The sequence below is a fragment of the Sinohyriopsis cumingii genome, chromosome 7 (assembly GCF_028554795.1).
Source record: "Sinohyriopsis cumingii isolate HCF-2022 chromosome 7, ASM2855479v2, whole genome shotgun sequence".
NCBI classification, from domain to species: Eukaryota; Metazoa; Mollusca; class Bivalvia; order Unionida; family Unionidae; genus Sinohyriopsis; species Sinohyriopsis cumingii.
Genome location: NC_142967.1, coordinates 16713904 through 16736276, shown reverse-complemented (window position 1 = coordinate 16736276; position 22373 = coordinate 16713904). Strand labels below are relative to the sequence as shown.

The 22373-nt window shown below is 37.0% G+C and overlaps 1 protein-coding gene across 1 annotated transcript in view; it reads right to left on the bottom strand.

Moving 5' to 3' along the window:
* The window catches only part of LOC149794781 (poly [ADP-ribose] polymerase tankyrase-1-like), a 102365-nt gene that overhangs the window by 30441 nt on the left and 49551 nt on the right, over positions 1-22373 (bottom strand). The window contains exons 20-26 of the mRNA XM_089964430.1: positions 21930-21995; positions 18534-18667; positions 13475-13764; positions 6507-6551; positions 3554-3636; positions 1567-1635; positions 175-358 (exon numbers count right to left, since the gene is read on the bottom strand). Coding sequence (XP_089820556.1) covers positions 175-358; positions 1567-1635; positions 3554-3636; positions 6507-6551; positions 13475-13764; positions 18534-18667; positions 21930-21995 — 871 coding nt within the window. The remainder of the gene's footprint in view (positions 1-174; positions 359-1566; positions 1636-3553; positions 3637-6506; positions 6552-13474; positions 13765-18533; positions 18668-21929; positions 21996-22373) is intronic.

The following is a 22373-nucleotide window of genomic DNA, read 5'->3' as shown; positions in this document are numbered from 1 at the left end:
CTCAGAGCAAAACTGTAAGAAACTATCAACAATGCTGATACCATCAAGGAAAACAGCTATATCTCACTTTCCACTAATGTGGGCTCGATAAAAATGAGACTTCTTAAGTGCAAGTTATGCCTTCATGACTTCATAATATAATGCACAGCAATTCTTTCCAAAGAATGGACCCACCTGCTCCAAACATTCCTCCAATGTAGGCATGCCTTTCATCAAAACCTTTGTGTACAATTGCCTGGATGAAAGGTGAACCATGGTACAGTAGTCTTTCATTGTCATGGCCATGATTCTCCTCTGCTACCTCCTTTTTCCGATGACAATACCGTTCCCACAACCGCTTATTTCTGATTCTCTGAATCTGACAATCAAAGTAAATATTACAATATTTCAATGTATAAACATTTAAGGAAGCTGAGAGAGAGAGAGAGAGAGAGAGAGAGAGAAGCATATTTATGCAAATGGGAAATTTACTTTTGTGTTGTGGTAATGGTAGTACTACTAGTAGTATTAATAATAATTACACTATGACTGCATTTATAATGCAAGATCATGAATAATGTATACAGCAAAATCATGAATGATACAAAATAGGTTCAAAGCATACATGAATTGATTTCTGCAATCTAATAATTGTGTATACCCATTAAAATAAAGATTGGTGAGACACACCATTGGTATTACCTGTGGGTTAAAATTTACAGTGGCTTAAAGTTTAATCTTCAGAGCAAAATGAAAGAGTACAAGTTGTGGAGCATTATTACATACCAAAAATCCATGCTAAAAAATACAATTCTGTCCCACACTGCCAAGCGCCATATATACCTGCTTATAAGATGAATCCAATTGCAAACTGCATAGTCCCAGATTTACCATCACATAATGCAGTAGCAGATCTGGATTCTTTTTCAGCTAGGAAGGAGTAATCAGTACAACAAACACATTTACTCTGATTTGCCATTGCATCATGTGGAGGCAGATAAGAATCTATGCTGTCTGCAGTTGGATACAACTTGTAAGTGGGCACATATGGTACCCTGATCATACACCTATCTTCAGCTTGCTTTATTTCAGTAGTAAACCAATCAATAAAGGAAGTGATAACACATTTGGTCCTTCCAGTAGTAAACCAATTTATGAAGGAAATGATAATACATTTGGTCATTCCAGTAGTAAACCAATCAATAAAGAAGTGATAACACATTTGGTCATTCCAGTAGTAAACCTATTTATGAAGGAAATGATACTACATTTGGTCATTCCACTAGTAAACCAATCAATAAAGAAGTGATACCACATTTGGTCATTCCAGTAGTAAACCAATCAATAAAGAAATTGATATCACATTTGGTCATTCCAGTTCATCATCAGCAACATCTCAGCTTAACACGTCCAACTGTTTTCATTGTGCAAACATTTTCTACAATCTGTAAAAACATTTTCATTAGAAGTGACATCTAAAACCTATATAAGAAGTAATCCTATGTAACAGAATAAATGGTCCTATGTAATAGAATAAATGGTCCATGTAATTGAATAAATGGTCCTATGTAATAGAAAAGCACTTACCTTAAGTATATTGTATCTACTATAAACTCCACCCACATTTTCTTTATGCTCCCTAATTGTATTCTGCATCTGTGAACAGAACAAAGTAGTTAATGTATAAATATAGTCATGGCAAAAAATAGTCCCCAAAAATGAATATCACTGAAATGTGTGTGTTTAAGCACAAGACAATCACTGTGAGGTGTTTGCTGCTGTTTGTTTTTAGTGTGCTCCATTCATCACATCTTTTATTAAGCAAAATATATTTTCTTCCATACAAAATTATTACACAATCTTACCCTAAACTGTTTTAAATGTTTGTCATGATCAAAAAAAACTTAAAAGCAGCAAACATAAGACCCTGCAAAATACCAAACACCAACTTAGACAAAATTTGCTGAGCCTGATGTTTAACTAGCTTTCAAAAGAGTATTCTGTTGACGATAATTAAGGTTAGTTTTGTTATATTTTCCTTTGGTTCTCATTGGGGCCTAGACTATAGGAATGTTATATTAAGGTCATGTATGAACTGACACACATCACATGGCAAGAAGAACTGATGTTGGGACGATGCCATATGGTGTGAGGGACTGATGTTGGGACATTGCCAAACATCACAGTGTGAGGGACTTAAGTAATGTATGGACACTGCCACACATCACATAATGTAAAGGATTGATGTTAGGACACTGCCACACATAACAGTGTGAAGGACTGATGTTACGATACTGCCATGCATCCCACTGTGTTAGGAAGTCATGTTAGGAAACTGCCACACATCTCAGGTGGTGAAAGAATGATGTTAGGACACTGCCATACATCACATATTGTAAGGAAATGGTATTAGGACACTGTCACATAACATGGTGCAATGTCCTGATATTACAGCACCACCACATATCACTGTGTGGGACTGTTAAGACACTGCCACAAGGTGTGAAGGACTGATGTTAGGGCACTACCAAATATCACATGGTGTGAGGGACTCTTATTAAAATGCTGCCACAAGGTTTGAAGGACTGATGTTAGGACACTGCCACCCATCACATGGTGTGAGGGACTGATGCTAAGACACTGCCACACATCACATAGTGTATGGGACTGATGCTAAGACACTGCCACACATCACATAGTGTATGGGACTGATGTGATGACAATGTCACACATCATTGTGTGAGGAACTGATGTTAGGACAGTGCCACACATCACATAGTGTAAGGGACTCATGTTAGGACACTGCCACACATCACATGGTATGTAGGTTGATGTTAGGCTACTGCCACACACTACATAATGTGAGGGACTAATGTTAGGACACTGCCATATGGTATGTGAGAAGTGATGTTAGGAAGCTGCTACACATCTCAGGTGGTGAAGGAATGATGTTAGGATACTGCCACACACCATATGGTATGATGGACTGATGCTATGACTCTGCCCACATCACATGGGGTGAGAAATTGATGTTAGGGCACAAGGTATGAGGATTGGCTAATCAAAACAATGAAAGGTATGATGACTGGCTGGTCAAAACAATGAAAGGTACATGATTAGCAAATTAAAATGACAAAAGGTATCACTCACTTGGCTAACATCTGCTTAGGAGCAAATGCAAGAGATGCTGGCCAATAAATAGGTAGGATGATTTCAGCAGTAAATTCTTTCAATGCTGTTATTTGAAGAAGAAAAAAATACCTTGGGAGCAATGACCTTCAAATGTTTTAGCTGCCCAACCCCTACGAATGTTACCTGTCTCACGATGATGTAGGTATGTCTGCTGATGGCCCATAATATGCAAATAGGTGATATAGACTTTCAAAAAATTTCAACCTCAAGGGGGGCCAAACAGACAGCAGGACATCAAATGCACATTATGACCACTGTCTCCCCTTTTGTGGCATTCATTGTTGGGTGAAATCCTCTGTTACCCATAGACTGAGAGATAAAAAGAGAAACAGCAAAAGCATAGACAGAGGAGATTAATCACAAAGGCATGTGCAAGAGTTACCTGTTCTTCAACTGAAACATACTCTTGGTCATCAGGTGTAAGATCAATAAGAACTGTACCCTGTGGCAGATAGGACTGTCCACCTGAATAAAAAAGTTAAAGCAAGTTGGTTGTTCTGTGTCAGGCACTAATGGAATTCAAGGTAAAACATAAGACCAGCAAAACAGTAAACTTGGTGACAAACGTTTGATCAGAAGGCAAGTCACATTATTCTCTACTGAAAATATACTATTTAACTGGCCATCTTATTAAAGGATTTACAAAGGAAAGGTCAATTCATTATATTTTCATAACCCAAATATTAACTCAAAGTATGTCTGTTTTCAATAAGGTTATCATTAGCAGTGCAAACAAATGTACAATAACATGGCCTAATAATTCCATTCTTCTAGTTTTAAGTGATGCCTGAAGAAGGGCATAACACTTTTACAAGATCTTCATCTGACTGGATGGGTGGCATTTTCATTTGGCAACTTTACAATAAAACAAAGCTGCATTCATTAAGACTAGCATTTGGCAGTGAAATGCTAACAAACCTACCATGTCAGGGCTTGAAAATTCCACTTAACCAGTTCTATTTAATGGCTAAGGAAGGGCAAAAAAAATTTCAAGATGCCCATGTGACTGAATAAGTGGCATTTTCTCCTGGTGACTTTACCTCAAAGCAAAGCTGCATTCAATAAGACCATGAAAGCTAACAAGCCTATTGTGTCAGGGCTTGAAAAATCCACTTAGCCAGCCATATTTAATGCTGAGGAAGGTATTTTCAAGATGCTCATTCAACTGGATGTTTTGCATTAAGTAAGATGAGTAAAATTGATGTAAACCAAGTTCCAAGTCACCTGTCACGTATGACAGGTAACAAAACCTTTAAATCTGTATAGTCCTGTGTATGAGTCCTGTGTACTAAGGCTGGTAAAAACTTGTATAGCAAGACTTGTAAAGACCTGCCTACTAAGCTGTGTAAAACTTGCCAACTAAAACTTGTAAATACTGGCCTACTGAGACTTGGGAAGACTTGCCTACTAAAACTTGAAAAGACTTGCTCACTAAGGTTTATGTAGACTTGCCTACTAAGACTTGTGAAGATCTGCCTACAAAGCTTTCCAAAGACTTGCCTATACAGGCTTGCCTTCCAAGACTTTTAAAGGCATGCCTATTAAGACTTGTACAGACTATCCTACTAAGACTTGCTTATTAAGACCTGTAAAGACTTGCCTCCTAAGACTGGTAAAGACTTGTATAGCATGATTTTTAAAGACTTGTTTACTAAGACTTGTAAAGACCTGCCTATTAAGATGTGTAAAACTTGCCTACTAAGACATGTAAAGACTTGCACACTAAAATCTGTGATGACCTGCCTATTGAGACCTGTAAAGATTTGCCTACTATAATTTGTAAAGACTTTCCTACTAAGACTTGCCTACTAAGACTTGTGAAGACTATCCTACAAAGACTTGTAAAGATATGCCTATTAAGACTTGTACAGACTATCCTAAGACTTTTGAGGATCTGCCTACAAAGAATAACTTGCTTAATATGACTTGTAAAGACTATCCAACTAAGACTTGCAAAGTCTTGCCTAATATGACTTGTAAAGACTATCCAACTAAGATTTGCAAAGACATGCCCAAGACTTGTAAAGACTATCCAACTAAGAAGTGTAAAGACTTACCTAAGACTTGAAAAGGCTTGCCTATTAAGACTTGCGAAGAAGACTTGCCTATTAAGACGTGTGAAGACTTGCCAACTAAAACTTGTGAAGACTATCCTACAAAGACTTTTAAAGGCTATCCTACTAAGATCTGTAAAGATCTGCCTACTAAGACATGTAAATACTTAGCTACTAACACTTGTACAGACTATCCTACTAAAACTTGTCAAGACTATCCTACTAAGACTTGTAAATTCATGCCTACTAAGACTTACAAACAGAGACAAAAAAAACTATATACACAGCTTATTTGCCTTGATTATTTACATGACTTGTATTAAGACCAATCTAATCAACAATCTTCGTTACATATACATTTATGTGTTTATTCTTTTACTTATGAATGATCAACAAATTGGAAATATTCAATGCTATTACAATTTGATGCAAGGATCTGTCAACCATCTTTACAATGCAATGTACATAATGTTACCCTTAATGCAGCCCAGGTATGCTGCAAGAAACATTAAGCTGAGAGTCTTTCATAGCTATTTAGTAGGTGTTCCAAAGATATATGCTTGACAGTATAAACCCTGTTTCTGTCATAAAATTTCACATGACACTTGAACAGTGTTGACCACAGTGTTTATAAAGTAAGCAAGTTCAAGAAACCGTTGGGTAATATTATACATTATTTTAAGCTGAATATCCTGATGATAAAAGCATGTGACTTTCAAAGGTTTCGATACAATGCTTTGTTCATGATTATGAACCATGCTCTCTGCTTTAGTATACATTACAGGAGCTCCTAGCACATCACAACATACATTGTGGACCAAGAATGATATCATCAAAGTTTTACTTGAATGCAGCAACTAATCATATGCATTTAGGTTTTTAAAAAGATTAGAACTCTGCATCCAACAATAATGGCATTGACTGGTGTATTGATTTTCCACCAGACATCCATTCATAACAAAAAAAATTGTGCAGGATTTATATAAATAAACAATGCTACAGCAATATCCTCCTCAAGTTTCCAATGAATCCAGCCCCTGCTGAATCAGATGTGACTTTTGACAGTCAACACTTTTCATGACAATGACAACGCCTGGTTATGAGTCACTACTGCACTCCAAAATCCTTACATAGTTAAGACAAAATACAAACACTTCTGTAATAAAAAATATATAAACATTATCACTGCATGATCAATTATTACTATCCCCACTATGTACAATAACTACAAATCTTATATGCCACAGGCATTTATAATTTTTTATTTAAAACTGTACTAACCTAAAACTTTTCTGGGGGTCTTGATATCTGAATCATCACTAAGATCTGTTAAAAAGAAAACAGAAAAGTTATGTTCGTATCAAATGCGTATTTTGTCCTCATTTCTAAAAAGAAAACAATACAGCTCTGTTCATATCAAATGTGTACATTGTGCTCATTTCTAAAAGGAAAACAATAGTTATATTCATATCAAATGTGTACATTGTGCTCATTTCTAAAAGGAAAACAGTAGTTATATTCATATCAAATGTGTACATTGTGCTCATTTCTAAAAGGAAAACAGTAGTTATATTCATATCAAATGTGTACATTGTGCTCATTTCTAAAAGAAAACAGTAGTTATATTCGTATCAAATGTGCATTTTGTCCTTACTTCTACAACATCATGCACAGCTAATTAACTAAATACACTTCTGTAACACTGAATAGCATGACTAGATTGAGTGAAAAGCAATGAAGTGAACTATAAAAGAAAGGGAGAAAAGCCTAATTTTATACATGTTTGTAGCTCTAAGACCACTAGCATAAACAGCATCAAAATATATATTTAATCTATGATAGGACTAATAAAGGCAATTTCAAATGTAAAGATAAAGAGTCCTTACAAGGGATTGACTTTCATCTGGCTGAAAAGAACTTCCAGGAATTCAAGATCACACTATTTCTTCATTGTAATTGATAATTCCTGGAACCATCTCTGACATTCTTCAGCATTAACAAGATATTCACATTTGCTGCTGTGGTAAACATATACTGGCCATCAGAATGGCTCCATTTTATCTGGTTCTAGGACAGTATTAGGGTGAGAAAGAGTTGTTTGTTTGTTGCATGGCTTGCCTCTCTGCTCTTCAGGTAGTGCTTGCAGGTTGCACAGGGTCTCGTGGGGCTTCTATTCTTGACATGTCTTTGGAAGAGAGGGAGCATGTGAGGACTCTGATTGCCAACTTATGGAAACTTATTTTTTGTTACAAAGCCTGTTCACACTGAGATGACCACCAAAGATAGTTCAGACCAATGGAAAAGGCATGTAACTCGCTGACCTGCATGTTGAAACTAATGCCATCACAAAACATGTTTTGAACAAAAGCATCTTCATGGAAGTGTGGGCTAAAGGCTAGAATTTATGTGACCTTAACCTGGTTAAAATTCAGGAGAGATTCAATTTGAAAAGAGGATGAGGGATTCTGGTTGATTCAGATCAGAATTGGCTCAAAGGTCTGACAGATCTTTTTCATGACTGATATTGAGTCTGCTATGATGCCAGAATGTGTCACATGGAGCAGAAGTCTTTGATGGTAACTGGGGCCAACTGTTTCAGAGAGACCAAGAAACAAGTCAGTCAGTTGAAGTCTTAAGGCACTCAGAGGGATTTATTATTTATTTATCATATGTAGTGCACGTCCAGCCATTTAACAGCATCAACAAGGTGTAGAGCCTGCAGTCCAATGGGGCAGTTTGTCAGCAGACAGTGGTTCACAATGTGTGATATGGTCTGTAGAACACCACATCTACAGGTAGAGTCAGTTGCCTGCCCCATCGGACAAGACTGACTGTACAAATACCCAGATTTGTCCAGAAATGGGTCAGATTTGCCCAAAGATGTCATGGAAGGTTGACGCCAGGAGGGCAGACAGATGGCTCAGCTATGAGGTGGTGGTTTACAACATCTGCTGAAGACCGCTCATCACTCCATGCCAAAATAACTGTCATTTCCTCTAGCGACGGACCTAACCAGACCAGATGTCTCGAAGCCAAGCAGACTGCTGAATGTGAGGTTACATCCATGTACAGTGGAAGCTTCTCAATGGCATAAACCTATTTCAACAGTATGTGGTTGTTTCCTGGCAACAGAGATGTGGAGGAGAAATGTTGCTGAGTACAGACAGCCATCGTAAAGGATTAAAACAGTGTTCCAGAGATTATGTGCATTGTTGTGTTGAGCTGAATGTTAATTAGCTCAGTATGGAATGATCGAGCACCCAGGCAGCTCAGCTGTTGAATATCAGGGCCAGTGCTGATGTCTGAGTGTCTGAGCACTAGCACCCCAGTTTGCAGAGTGGGTTGTTTTAAGAGCTCAGTTTTGGACCAGATTTCTTTGGGTGGTTATACAAAGTTAGTTATCTGTCCAAAATCACAGCAAGCTATGTTGGTGTCGGGTCATGTTTTATGTGCTGCCCATTAAGGAGGAGGAGGATGTTACTAACCCTGTACCAGTACCTTAAAAGCCACCACTTTCTCTCATAAGCCTTCAGAATAGAAGGCCTTCTTGCCTGCAAGATTCTCTCCATAATCAAAGGTTTAAAGTCTTCACATGGTTGTCCTTAAAAGAGCCAAGCGTGAAGACAATCCAAGCAGAAGAACAACCATGACCAAGAAGACCATAATCTTCCTGGGCAGATCTATCGAGTTTATCAGAGACCCAGGACTAGTCCCATCAGCGATGGGGTATCAGAATCATCTTACAAGTCTGACCCTGCAGCTTCTGGATTATTTTTGGTACCAGGACTGTGGGAGGGTAGGTAAAGGTAAAAAAACAAATCCAATCTGCTGATAGTGTGTCCATATTCAGAACTTCTGGGTCCAGAACTGGACAGACAACGGTGGGCAACATAGGATTCCACATAGCTGCTAACCTTCCAGGCTCACAATTAGTGAAAATAGGGATAAAAAGTCGTGAATTTGGACATGAATTCGTGAAAAATACGATGACAATAACCAAAGGAAAATTTGGAAGCGATTTTCGAGTCCGGGAACATGTGTCAGAACAAATGTTTAGCATGGTCTCCAGCTGATAAAGGTAGATTGTGTTCGACACAACTCACAAATAATGCTTAAGCGTTGGTAGCCTGCGGGTCTTCCGCCAATGGTTTAAAATATTCCAGAGCTGAAATCTGCGAATTCTTAATTTTCCCAACTTCTACGTGTTTTTTGCAACCGACATTCTTCCTCACATCGTCTCTGCGATGGCACACTGAGTGCAAAAAGCATTAATGAATATCAATATTTAATGGCAGAATGCACGGCCAATTTTTGATATATTCCAAATTAAACTTCACTTTTTTGAGTAATACATTTCTTTTTCCTTGGTGGTGAAGATATTTTCAAAATCTTACATGCGATGCCGAACAGTAACTCGAATCAATGTTTTTGACGCATGCGCGGAGCGAATTTCCGGTTAGGCCCTAGTTTCTCTCAAAAGCACTTGTAAAACTACTCTTATACATATAGATTAAAATAGGCTAAAATGCTTGCGACCGGGCCAACTGTACTAATCAGCTGTAGATCTACTAATATCGTGACCAGCGGTACCGGACAGTTTCGGCAACTACGAATATCATGACTAGCGCTTAACGGGAAATCGGTTATTTTATTAAAGATTTAAAATAATTGAGGATCGGAAAATTCGTGAATTTTTGTCTTACGGCGTGAATCCGTGAATCGCTGAAAAAGTCGTGAAATTCACACCAAATTCGTGAGGGTTGGCAGCTATGATTCCACCTTGTCCCCCAAAAATCGATCAATGAGCAACCCCAAATTGTGCAAATCCAAAAAAAGACTGATGAGAGACCGTTCTGCTTGAATGATTTGATCCTTTCTGAACACCGTGTCACCCAGGATAATAAGTTTGCTGGGAATGTACCTGATTTGTATGTTGATATGGAGTTGGTCACACCATCATAGAAATTGCCAAATAATGAGAAGACATAGGTCTGGTGATTTGGTACCGACCAATCATTTGAGGAGGCAGGTCACCACTATAGAGTTGTCAACATGATTAGTACTCCTTGAACAACAATGATAACAGCCTTCATTTTGAGAATGTTGATGTAAAGAGGTCAACCATTTCACAACGATGATGACAGCCTTCATTTTCAAAATGTTGATGATAAGAGGTCAATTCCCTGACTCCCACATGGTGCAGACTGTAGTAAAATCATGCAACAGCACCACATTTGTACATACTGGTATTGGTAAATGCTGTTGTTTCTGCTTGAGGCTTCTCGAGAGAAATAAATGTACTATTGACACAAAAATGATCATACTACATCACGTTTGATTGAGGAAACTTAAAAATGGGAGCCATTGGGCCAGTTAGGTCATCTTTAAGGGGCCCATTAAAAGGCTGAGGGGGATCAAGTCTGCTGCTGCTTTAAACAATCTGATGAGTTGAAAGAACTCTGCTGAGATCAAAGTCCTGTTGGAAATGGACTCAAGTTTGATGCTCTGTACTATCATATCAAATTGAATTTGGTAAACTTCATAGCCAGATGGACAAAATTCTAAGATGGATGAAGAACAGACTTTTTCCAGTTCACTAGAAATCCTAGATGATGCAAATATGATAGAAGACTGTTTCTGTTCCTTAGGAGAATAGAACTTACTATATGTTTCTCAAGGATGTCATCCAAGTATGCCACAGTCACTGCTGATGAAGTCTACTAGATCCTGGCCACTATTTAATCTATATTTTTAGTAAATGTATAAGGGCTGATGCTTAGGCTATAGGGTAGGAACTGAAACTTATAAACCATTATTGTGTAAAGCAAAACAGTGAAATGTATGTGGCACAGGGTAGGTGTAAATATGCGTGTTTAGATCAAGACTGATGGCATACTCGCTCCTTCTGATAGATGTGTTGATCTTGTTATATCTTGAATTTCTGTGGCATACTATATGGATTGAGGCAATTCAGGTCAATGATTGGCCTCAACTTGCTGTTTGCCTTCTGGATAAGAAAAAGTCTGGAACATAGAAAATGAAGATGGTGGTTTTCATACAATCTCCATTGCCTGTTTGTCACTGAGAGGCCATATGTAGTGCTGTAGAAAAGCTTCCTTCTCCTGATTTGTTATTACATCCATGAAAAGGGAAGAGGAGGATAGAGGAGGCGATTGGATAAATGAATTTGCTTTCTTTTTTCTGGAGAAATAGGGCAATCAAGTGAGACATGAATTGAAGAAGTTGGGCACCTATGGATAGGATATCTGTGGGTAGTAGATTTGGCACTTGCTCTGAATGTCTTCTATTTTGCATCCAAAAAGTAATGGCAAGCCAAACAGCATCATCTGTCACTTGAGCGACATGCAGTGCAAGCATGTTGTAAAGATTGGCAGAGCAGTCAGCACACTGGCCATGGAATGGTCAGCTGTCCTATTAATGACTCAAACCATTCTGGCATTTTCTTTGCCAGAATTTTCGGAAAATAACCAATGTCATCAAATCAAGTACATGTTATTTAGCACAAAAAAGTAAAATTGAAATACATACTTCCTTCCTACAAGCAATCAACAAAACCATAAACAAACTTTAATTTGTTCTCTACAATGAGCAACCATTAAACGTTTATTTTAACCTAAAACTTTTCTACAATATGTTGCCAAAAAGCTGTAAATGTAAGCAAACAAATATAAGGTCAAGTGTAGATCTGCCTTTCCAGGTTTCTTCTCATATACTTCAGTTATCTGCATGTTTTACAAAGTAGAGTCCCTTTGCTGGCCATGCTACTTGTAATTTAGTGGTTTATGGCCCCTTTCCTGGCCAGACTACTTGCAGTTTGGTGGTTTAGGGTCCTTTGTTGGCCATACTGCTTGTAATTAAGTGGTTTAGCATCCCTTTCTTGGCCAACCAGCTGTGTAATGGTTTGGGGCCCCTTTTTGTTGGTCATCATCATCATCATCTACTCAGTCTCAATAGACCATGCAAATAGCGTCCTTGGAGTATCGTCTGACTCTGGGGTGTTGGAATCATCTGCTGTGACTGTGCAGGCCTATATGCAAGTGACAGTCCCTATTGCAGCTGATGCAGACATACTGGGAAGTCTGAGTTACTGGGGTTGCTGCCGAGCTCTTCTTTCATGTTTCTCTGCCACCAACTGGCCTCTCCTTGCATCAGCGACTGCTATGCCCTTGCTTAACATCAGTCTCCAAGTGCCTTGGTCCTCAGCCAGCACTTCCCAGCCATCAGGCGAAATGTTGCATGCCTTCATGTCCCTCTTGCACACATCCTTCAAATGGAGTAAGGGGCGGCCGACTCTTCTGGTACCAGTTGCCAGCTGTCCATATAGGATGTCCTTTGGCAGCCTCCCATTCTCCATGCGTCAGACATGTCCCAGCCATCGAAGGCGGCATTTGCTCACTGCTCTTCTCTTGGAGTTGTCATAGGGAGATCATGTCTGTCATCGACCTGCATGCTCTGAAGCCGCACTGGGATTACGGGTACACACGGTCCGCCAGCAGCTGCAGCCTGTTGAATATGATGCGGGCACACACTTTGCAAATGATGCTCAGGAGTGAGATCCTTCTGCAAGCAGTCTGGCCAAGAAAGGGGCCATAAACCACTAAATGGCCAACAAAGGGACCCTAACCCACCAAACTGCAAGTAGTGTGGCCAACAAAGTAGTATGGCATACAAAGGGTCCCTAAACCACCAAACTGCAAGTAGTTTTGCCCTAAACTACTAACTTGCAAGCAGTATGCCCAAGAAGACTGTCTGACTTTGGTCAACAGCACAGCAAAAGATGTAAAGTGATATTATGCTGAGGTCAAAAGTACCTTACTCAGAGACACACCAATACTCAACAACAATATAAGAAAACCCACATAATTAATTTGTGTGCCACTAAGGGATGCTAATGAAACTATCCATGTAATGCATCATCTGACAGACCAAATTTTATCTCCTTGTATGTATTTATCTATTCACTGTTTTGGAAAAATATGTAATAAGCAAAATTCCTGAATTTAAAATGTGATGTATTTTATTTAGCTTTAATGCTTTATATTCCGCATAACTTCAAAAGTTATTAAGAAATTAAAAAAACTTGTCAATGAAAACAAAAAACGTTTCAAAATTCAAGGGTTTACAAGGCAATTCCTTAAATTCAAAGATTTTTTTAAAGGCTGTATGAACCATGATATTAATGCCAATTACCATGAATGGTCAGAGCTTAAACACAGAAGTATCCTCACCTTTTCCTGACATTAATTTTTCTATTCCTTTTAGAATCTTGTGTCGATGACCATAAGCATTTATACCAATAACTTTTAATTCATCATGTCCCATTTCCACAAGAATGTCCATTGTAATTTGTTCCCTTTCAAACACTTCTCGTAACTGCTCAAGTCCTATGCTTGTCAGAAACACTGAAACACTAATAGATTCTATTGTCCTCTCTCCTTCTGCCATAGTTCTCTCAATACAACCATCTCCCATCTGTGGACTGGATATACCACCAGTAGCACCCATTGTCAAGTCAGCACTGAAAAAAATTACATATGAAAAGGTTATCTGTCAATGAATCACACATCATGCCTAAAGCCTTTCTTCATTACCTTTACATCTTTATGTCATGGCTAACTGGAACCGGCGAAATTCCATGTATCATTACTTTTACATCTTTATGTAATGGTTGACTCTAACAAGCTTGATTACATGTATCATTACTTTTACATCTTTATGTCATGGCTGACTCGAACAAGCTTGATTATCATTACTTTTACATCTTTATGGCATGACTGACTTGAACCATCTTGATTACATGTATCATTACTTCTATGTCTTTATGTCATGGCTGACTCGAACCATCGTGATTACATGTATCATTGCTTTTACATCTTTATGTCATGGCTGACTCAAACCAGCTTGATTATCATTACTTTTACATCTTTATGGCATGACTGACTTGAACCATCGTGATTACATGTATCATTACTTCTACATCTTTATGTCATGGCCGACTTGAACCATCTTGATTACATGTATCATTGCTTTTACATCTTTATGTCATGACTGACTCAAACCAGCTTGATTATCATTACTTTTACATCTTTATGGCATGACTGAAGCAGACCAGGCTGAAAACCTTCATTATTAACTTTATCAGTGCTTCCGATAATGCACAAATATGCATCCCTGACAGAATAAAATTAAAAATGATGCATTAAAACATCAAAAATTTACACTCCAATACATGTATTATGCACATGGTTTTCTCTTACTGTGCTAAAATTACACTGTTATTCAGATCAGCCAGTCAGCACTTAGAATTGGGCCATGTTCATTAATTATGCATTGTGTTCATTTCTGAGTGTAGCCAATAAGCAGTGCATGTGACCTCAAAATGAAGGATTAATATTAAATTTGAAAATAATCCCTACAAAATAAATATTACTACCATTTGTAGTCACATCCTGCAGGAAAACAAATATATGAAAAAATGGTAGTCCTTGTTTGATCTCTACTCCATTGTCAACAAAGATGTTACTAAATAATTCACTCTGACATTCATTGTTGCATCAGCAGGTGGATCTGTAATTGACATTTACATGGCACATGTGCATGTACTTCAGTTGGCCTAGATTTTGGTCTATATAAGAAAATTATGAAGGCTAGCATAGGCTACCATGGGGCTGAGACAATTCATAGGGAAATAAAAAAATGAACAACATAAAAAAAATGTTCACAAACATCTTTGTGGCCAAATATCTAGTTTCAAAAGGATTTCAAGAATGCCCAACATGCTTCTAGGAGGGGATTGCAACTTGTAACGAAACAGGAGCCCTGGACTCATAATTTTAAAATTCTAGTGAGACCTCAAATTACACTCTGTTGAAAATAAAATTTTAATCAGGGGTGAAAGCAGGCACCCTGACTTTGACCAGGAAAAATCTTTATCACAGCAAAGGAGAATATGAACTCAGTTAATGCAAGCATGATGATGAAAGAACTCATGAGTGTCTGTTACATTTCTGCCTGGTCTTATTCCAGAAACTTGGTAGTGGAACCCTTTAACATCTTGTAAGGACCCTATAAAATTCAAATGTTAGATCCTTGGGGCTTCATAAAATATCACACTAACAGAAGCCCTGTTTATGTCATGGCTGACTCAGACCAGGCTAAAGCTTCATTATTAACTTTAAATCTTTGTCATGGTTAACTCAGTCATGGCTGAATACTTTCATCATTAATTTTACATTATTATGTCATGACTCAGACATGGCTAAATACTTTCATCATTATTTTAACATCTTTATGTCATGGCTGACTCAGACATGGCTGAATACTTTCATCATTATTTTAACATCTTTATGTCATGGCTGACTCAGACATGGCTGAATACTTTCATCATCATTTTAACATCTTTATGTCATGGCTGACTCAGACATGGCTGAATACTGTCATCATTATTTTAACATCTTTATGTCATTGCTGACTCAGACATGGCTGAATACTTTCATCATTATTTTAACATCTTTATGTCATGGCTGACTCAGACAGGGCTAAATACTTTCATCATTATTTTAACATCTTTATGTCATGGCTGACTCAGACATGGCTGAATACTTTCATCATTATTTTAACATCTTTATGTCATGGCTGACTCAGACATGGCTAAATACTTTCATCATTATTTTAACATCTTTATGTCATGGCTGACTCAGACATGGCTAAATACTTTCATCATTATTTTAACATCTTTATGTCATGGCTGACTCAGACATGGCTGAATACTTTCATCATTACTTTAACATCTTTATGTCATGGCTGACTCAGACATGGCTGAATACTTTCATCATTATTTTAACATCTTTATGTCATGGCTGACTCAGACAAGGCTGAATACTTTCATCATTACTTTTACATTATTATGTCATGGCTGACTCAGTCATGGCTGAATACTTCCATCATTATTTTAACATCATTATGTCATGGCTGACTCAGTCATGGCTGAATACTTTCATCATTATTTTAACATCATTATGTCATGGCTGACTCAGACATGGCTGAATACTTTCATCATTATTTTAACATCTTTATGTCATGGCTGACTCAGACATGGCTGAATACTTTCATCATTACTTTAACATCTTTATGTCATGGCTGACTCAGACATGGCTGAATACTTTCATCATTACTTTAACATCTTTATGTCATGGCTGACTCAGACAAGGCTGAATACTTTCATCATTACTTTAACATCTTTATGTCATTGCTGACTCAGACATGGCTGAATACTTTCATCATTATTTTAACATCTTTATGTCATTGCTGACTCAGACATGGCTGAATACTTTCATCATTACTTTAACATCATTATGTCATGGCTGACTCAGACATGGCTGAATACTTTCATCATCATTTTAACATCTTTATGTCATGGCTGACTCAGACATGGCTGAATACTGTCATCATTATTTTAACATCTTTATGTCATTGCTGACTCAGACATGGCTGAATACTTTCATCATTATTTTAACATCTTTATGTCATGGCTGACTCAGACAGGGCTAAATACTTTCATCATTATTTTAACATCTTTATGTCATGGCTGACTCAGACATGGCTGAATACTTTCATCATTATTTTAACATCTTTATGTCATGGCTGACTCAGACATGGCTAAATACTTTCATCATTATTTTAACATCTTTATGTCATGGCTGACTCAGACATGGCTAAATACTTTCATCATTATTTTAACATCTTTATGTCATGGCTGACTCAGACATGGCTGAATACTTTCATCATTACTTTAACATCTTTATGTCATGGCTGACTCAGACATGGCTGAATACTTTCATCATTATTTTAACATCTTTATGTCATGGCTGACTCAGACAAGGCTGAATACTTTCATCATTACTTTTACATTATTATGTCATGGCTGACTCAGTCATGGCTGAATACTTCCATCATTATTTTAACATCATTATGTCATGGCTGACTCAGTCATGGCTGAATACTTTCATCATTATTTTAACATCATTATGTCATGGCTGACTCAGACATGGCTGAATACTTTCATCATTATTTTAACATCTTTATGTCATGGCTGACTCAGACATGGCTGAATACTTTCATCATTACTTTAACATCTTTATGTCATGGCTGACTCAGACATGGCTGAATACTTCTATCATTATTTTAACATCTTTATGTCATGGCTGACTCAGACATGGCTGAATACTTTCATCATTATTTTAACATCATTATGTCATGGCTGACTCAGTCATGGCTGAATACTTTCATCATTATTTTAACATCATTATGTCATGGCTGACTCAGACATGGCTGAATACTTTCATCATTATTTTAACATCTTTATGTCATGGCTGACTCAGACATGGCTGAATACTTTCATCATTACTTTAACATCTTTATGTCATGGCTGACTCAGACATGGCTGAATACTTTCATCATTACTTTAACATCTTTATGTCATGGCTGACTCAGACAAGGCTGAATACTTTCATCATTACTTTAACATCTTTATGTCATTGCTGACTCAGACATGGCTGAATACTTTCATCATTATTTTAACATCTTTATGTCATTGCTGACTCAGACATGGCTGAATACTTTCATCATTACTTTAACATCATTATGTCATGGCTGACTCAGACATGGCTGAATACTTTCATCATCATTTTAACATCTTTATGTCATGGCTGACTCAGACATGGCTGAATACTGTCATCATTATTTTAACATCTTTATGTCATTGCTGACTCAGACATGGCTGAATACTTTCATCATTATTTTAACATCTTTATGTCATGGCTGACTCAGACAGGGCTAAATACTTTCATCATTATTTTAACATCTTTATGTCATGGCTGACTCAGACATGGCTGAATACTTTCATCATTATTTTAATATCTTTATGTCATGGCTGACTCAGACATGGCTAAATACTTTCATCATTATTTTAACATCTTTATGTCATGGCTGACTCAGACATGGCTAAATACTTTCATCATTATTTTAACATCTTTATGTCATGGCTGACTCAGACATGGCTGAATACTTTCATCATTACTTTAACATCTTTATGTCATTGCTGACTCAGACATGGCTGAATACTTTCATCATTATTTTAACATCTTTATGTCATTGCTGACTCAGACATGGCTGAATACTTTCATCATTACTTTAACATCTTTATGTCATGGCTGACTCAGACAAGGCTGAAGACTTTTTATACTACTGAAAGGCTAGCATCTATAAGAAATCTGACTTTGCTTGTACCTTATACTGGAAGAGGTACTGCTGCTGTTACTAGTGGTACTGTTGGAAGCACTAGGGAGGATTGTTTTGGATACAGTGGCAGGAGGAGGCATCAGGGGCATCGCATCCTGCAGTAATGCCCTCACATCATCAGCCTGTAAATATGGTCACATGTCTTAGATCAACATTAAATAGGTATGAAAACATTCAATTAAACTCTAGTCTTTAATCTGTTTTTTTAAAACTCAAACAGTATCCAAAAAAAGTGTCTAATGAGTATCAGATAAACTTAATTTACTTAACCATCAATAAAACATGTTCCCATATTAAGCAATTGCTCACTAACACACACACAAAAAAACTATTTACAAGAATCAGACAAGGGGAAGTAACTTTCCTGGCTGACATCTAATAGTACTGGGACTCAACTTTCCAAAAAGTATTTCCAGGAAGACTATTTCTCTGGGTTCCTGCACCGATATGATTTTTATTTTTAATGAGTTGTCCAGGAGATTTTAAGAAGAAAATGACAAATTTCAGGGGTCATTTTTAAAATCAGCTAAGGTAACTATTCTTATAACCATATATATAATCCAGGATAAACTGATAAATTTATTCCATAAATGAAACAAAGTTTTTTTAAAAACTCAAAGGATTATTTAGTTTTACACAGCAGATCAGGTGCTTATAGTCCACCTATTTCTTTCACGTTAACTTCAATGACTGTTTAAAAAGTTTTTTAAGGGCTTATTTCTTCCTTTTAGCAGAGCAACTCAAGGAATTTGACTTAAATATGTATGAGACTGAGTGTTCAGGAAACATCTGCACAAACAGTTGTGCAATATTTGCACTAGTACAAAAAGAACAATGTGCTGAAGCCACTTTTAGAGCCCAGATAATCTCAGCTTTTAGGGTGTCATCAGTAGTGACACGCAGCCCATTCAAACTCTGACCAAATGTAGAAAGTGAAGCCAAAACCTGGATAGACTGCAATAATGGCTCATATTCACTGCCATTGTTTGATGATAGTTGATCACATGTGGGTGGTGTAGTTTGAGTTGCAGTTGGTATATTGAAGTTGATTCCAATGCTGGTTTTCTCTGACCAGATTTAGTAGCTACCTAATCTTGAAAAATGAAGCTACAGATAGACAGTTTGCCATTCTATATTTGTTTCTAATGTGTCTCCAATTTCATATGTGATGTCAAGGCGGACTCTTCCATGTTGGAAATGTTGAAAAAACCTTCTAACCACGCATCCTTGAACAATGTTTTATAGTAGAATTTTGTTTTTTAAATTTAATTCATGATGAAAGAATATTTAGTCTTGCTACTGTAGAAGGTATAAATCAAACAACATGTATAAAGAAACTTCCAGTACAGAAAAAAGAAATTGATGACTGCACATGCGTATAAATGATTATGCACATATGCTGACTAGATCCCAAATCAAGTTAATTTTCTACCTGATCAGAATCATTGAATTTTTATAAAAAAATAAACTAAGTCCAGAATATTGGAAATTTCCCATGAAATGCGAGGTCTGCCTGATGTTTACCACATTCTGCGTTATAATTTTAGTCACAAATTGTTCTAGAATGGAAAAATCCATTAAGTCATAGTATTTCCAGAAAATGCTAATTGTGACCTAGGTCAAGTAGGAGAATTTATAATCTTGTTTCTCTAGAAATTATTCATTTGTGTTCTAAGATCTTGAAGTATAATCAATTGTGTTAAGTATTTGATTTGGGGTACAATTATTTATTCAAATTATTATTCTATGGACTTACAAAGTGTTCAATAATATTCTTGGACAGAGAAAATTATTTTTGGAATTATGGTTAATTCAAACATGGATATTTTGGATTGTATTATTGTGATTCAGCAAAAGAGTGTTGGCACCGCAACCCCTTTTTCAAATATCATTGGAATTTATAACTGGTGTTAAAAATTCTAGGACTATTTGGGATTTAATTCACATTACTGTAAGTACTTTTTAATTTTCACTTTGTATTCTAGGGAAATAAATTATTTGTTGAATTTTACAAAACTTGTTGGTTTTCACTCTTTTCTACTACTTGTCTAGAGCATATTTTTGTAATATATTTGATACCAAGATTTTCAAACTGCCCACAACGGGGTCATTGCAAATATCAGACTGCCATAATTTTCATTTAAGACTCTGCGTGTGTGTGTGTGTGATTAGGATTTGTAACGTAGCTTAAAAAAAAATCAGCCATATTGCTAAAATGTCTGCAGTGTGGCAGTTTATAGTGATGTCTAGCACTGGGGCATCATGCCGCAGACATGTAGCATGATGTCCCACCCAGTCACATTATCCTGACACCAGGCCAACCAGTCCTAACACTAGCCTCTTAATGCTTAGCGCCAAGCAAGGCAGCTGTTATTACCATTTTTGTAAGTCTTTGGTATGACTCAGCTGGGGATCAAACCCACAACCTCCTACATCCATGGTGGACGCTCTAACCACTAGGCCACTGGAGCAGTAACAGACATTGCAAGTCTTCCTGTGTAAATTCCTTGATTATATGATGTATCCATTTTGGAGCAGTAGAGTTAAAACGATTTTCAAAAGGATGACTATGGTGGCAATACTGGATGTCAGATTGGCACCATTATTTCTTAGGACTAACCAAGTACCATAAGAATTCTACTGGTGAAAACCCCATGCTGACATGACTTTCCATTCAGAGAAGTAGTGACAACAAGACTTTCAAGATGGCTGCCACAGATGTCATATTGGAATGTTACCATGGCTGCTACATTTGAGGTTAAATCAGCATCATTTTCATTAGCAAACAACTTGATATCATGTCTTTTAATGAAAACCCCATACTGAAGAGACCATCCATTTATCTTTTAGTAAAAACCCAATGTTGAGAAGACATCCATTTATCTTTTAGTAAATGCCCAATGTTGATAAGACACATTTATCTTTTAGTGCTGTTGTTGTTGTTATAGGGTTTAACGATATTTTTTAGCACAAGATAGGCTATACATGGCAGCCAGTATTAATGGTGGAGGAAGAACCCAGGAAAACCCCGGAAAGAACCACCGACCCACGAGAAGCTACCGGCAAGCTTTCTCACATATCCACATTAGCCAAGCCCAAGACTTGAACCCACGCAGACAGAGGTGAGATGGCAGTGATCCGTGACGGAGAGCGCTTTAGACCACTCGGCCACTCAGGGCCCCTATCTTTTAGTGAAAATCCATGTTGATAAGACCAGCCATTTATGTTTGAATGAAAACCCCATGTTGGTAAGACCAGCCATTCATCTTTTAATATAAAAAAAACTATGTTCATAAGACCATCTATTCATCTTTTAATAAAAATGTTTAAAAATGTTCATAAGACCATAAAATTTCTGGAAAACCAAATTGTTTAAAAACTTACAGAAGACAAATCCAAGGGCGTCTGTCCCTCTTGGTTCTTTAATGTTGGATCAGCACCATGAGCAAGCTGAAATAAAGGAACATAAAATTTATGAATAATAGGCTAAAAGTAATATTTGTTTCTATGATGATAAATACATGCAGGTTCATGTCAACAATGCTGGTTGAGGTGAACAAACAAAAGGGTTGTAAATTCCAAATTATAGGCAAACTTCATGGCATGCACTTGTTTTGCAGCTTTAAATATTTTATTAAACCATGACAAGAGATAATTACAATCACCTGCTCCCACTTGCTATGTAGTGTTAAATATTTTTACTGCACCAAGACAAAAAATGTATTTACAATCACTTACTCTGTAGTGTTATATATTTTTACTATACCATGACAAAAGGTAATTACAATTACTTGCTCTCTAGTGTTAAATATTTTTACTAATCCATGA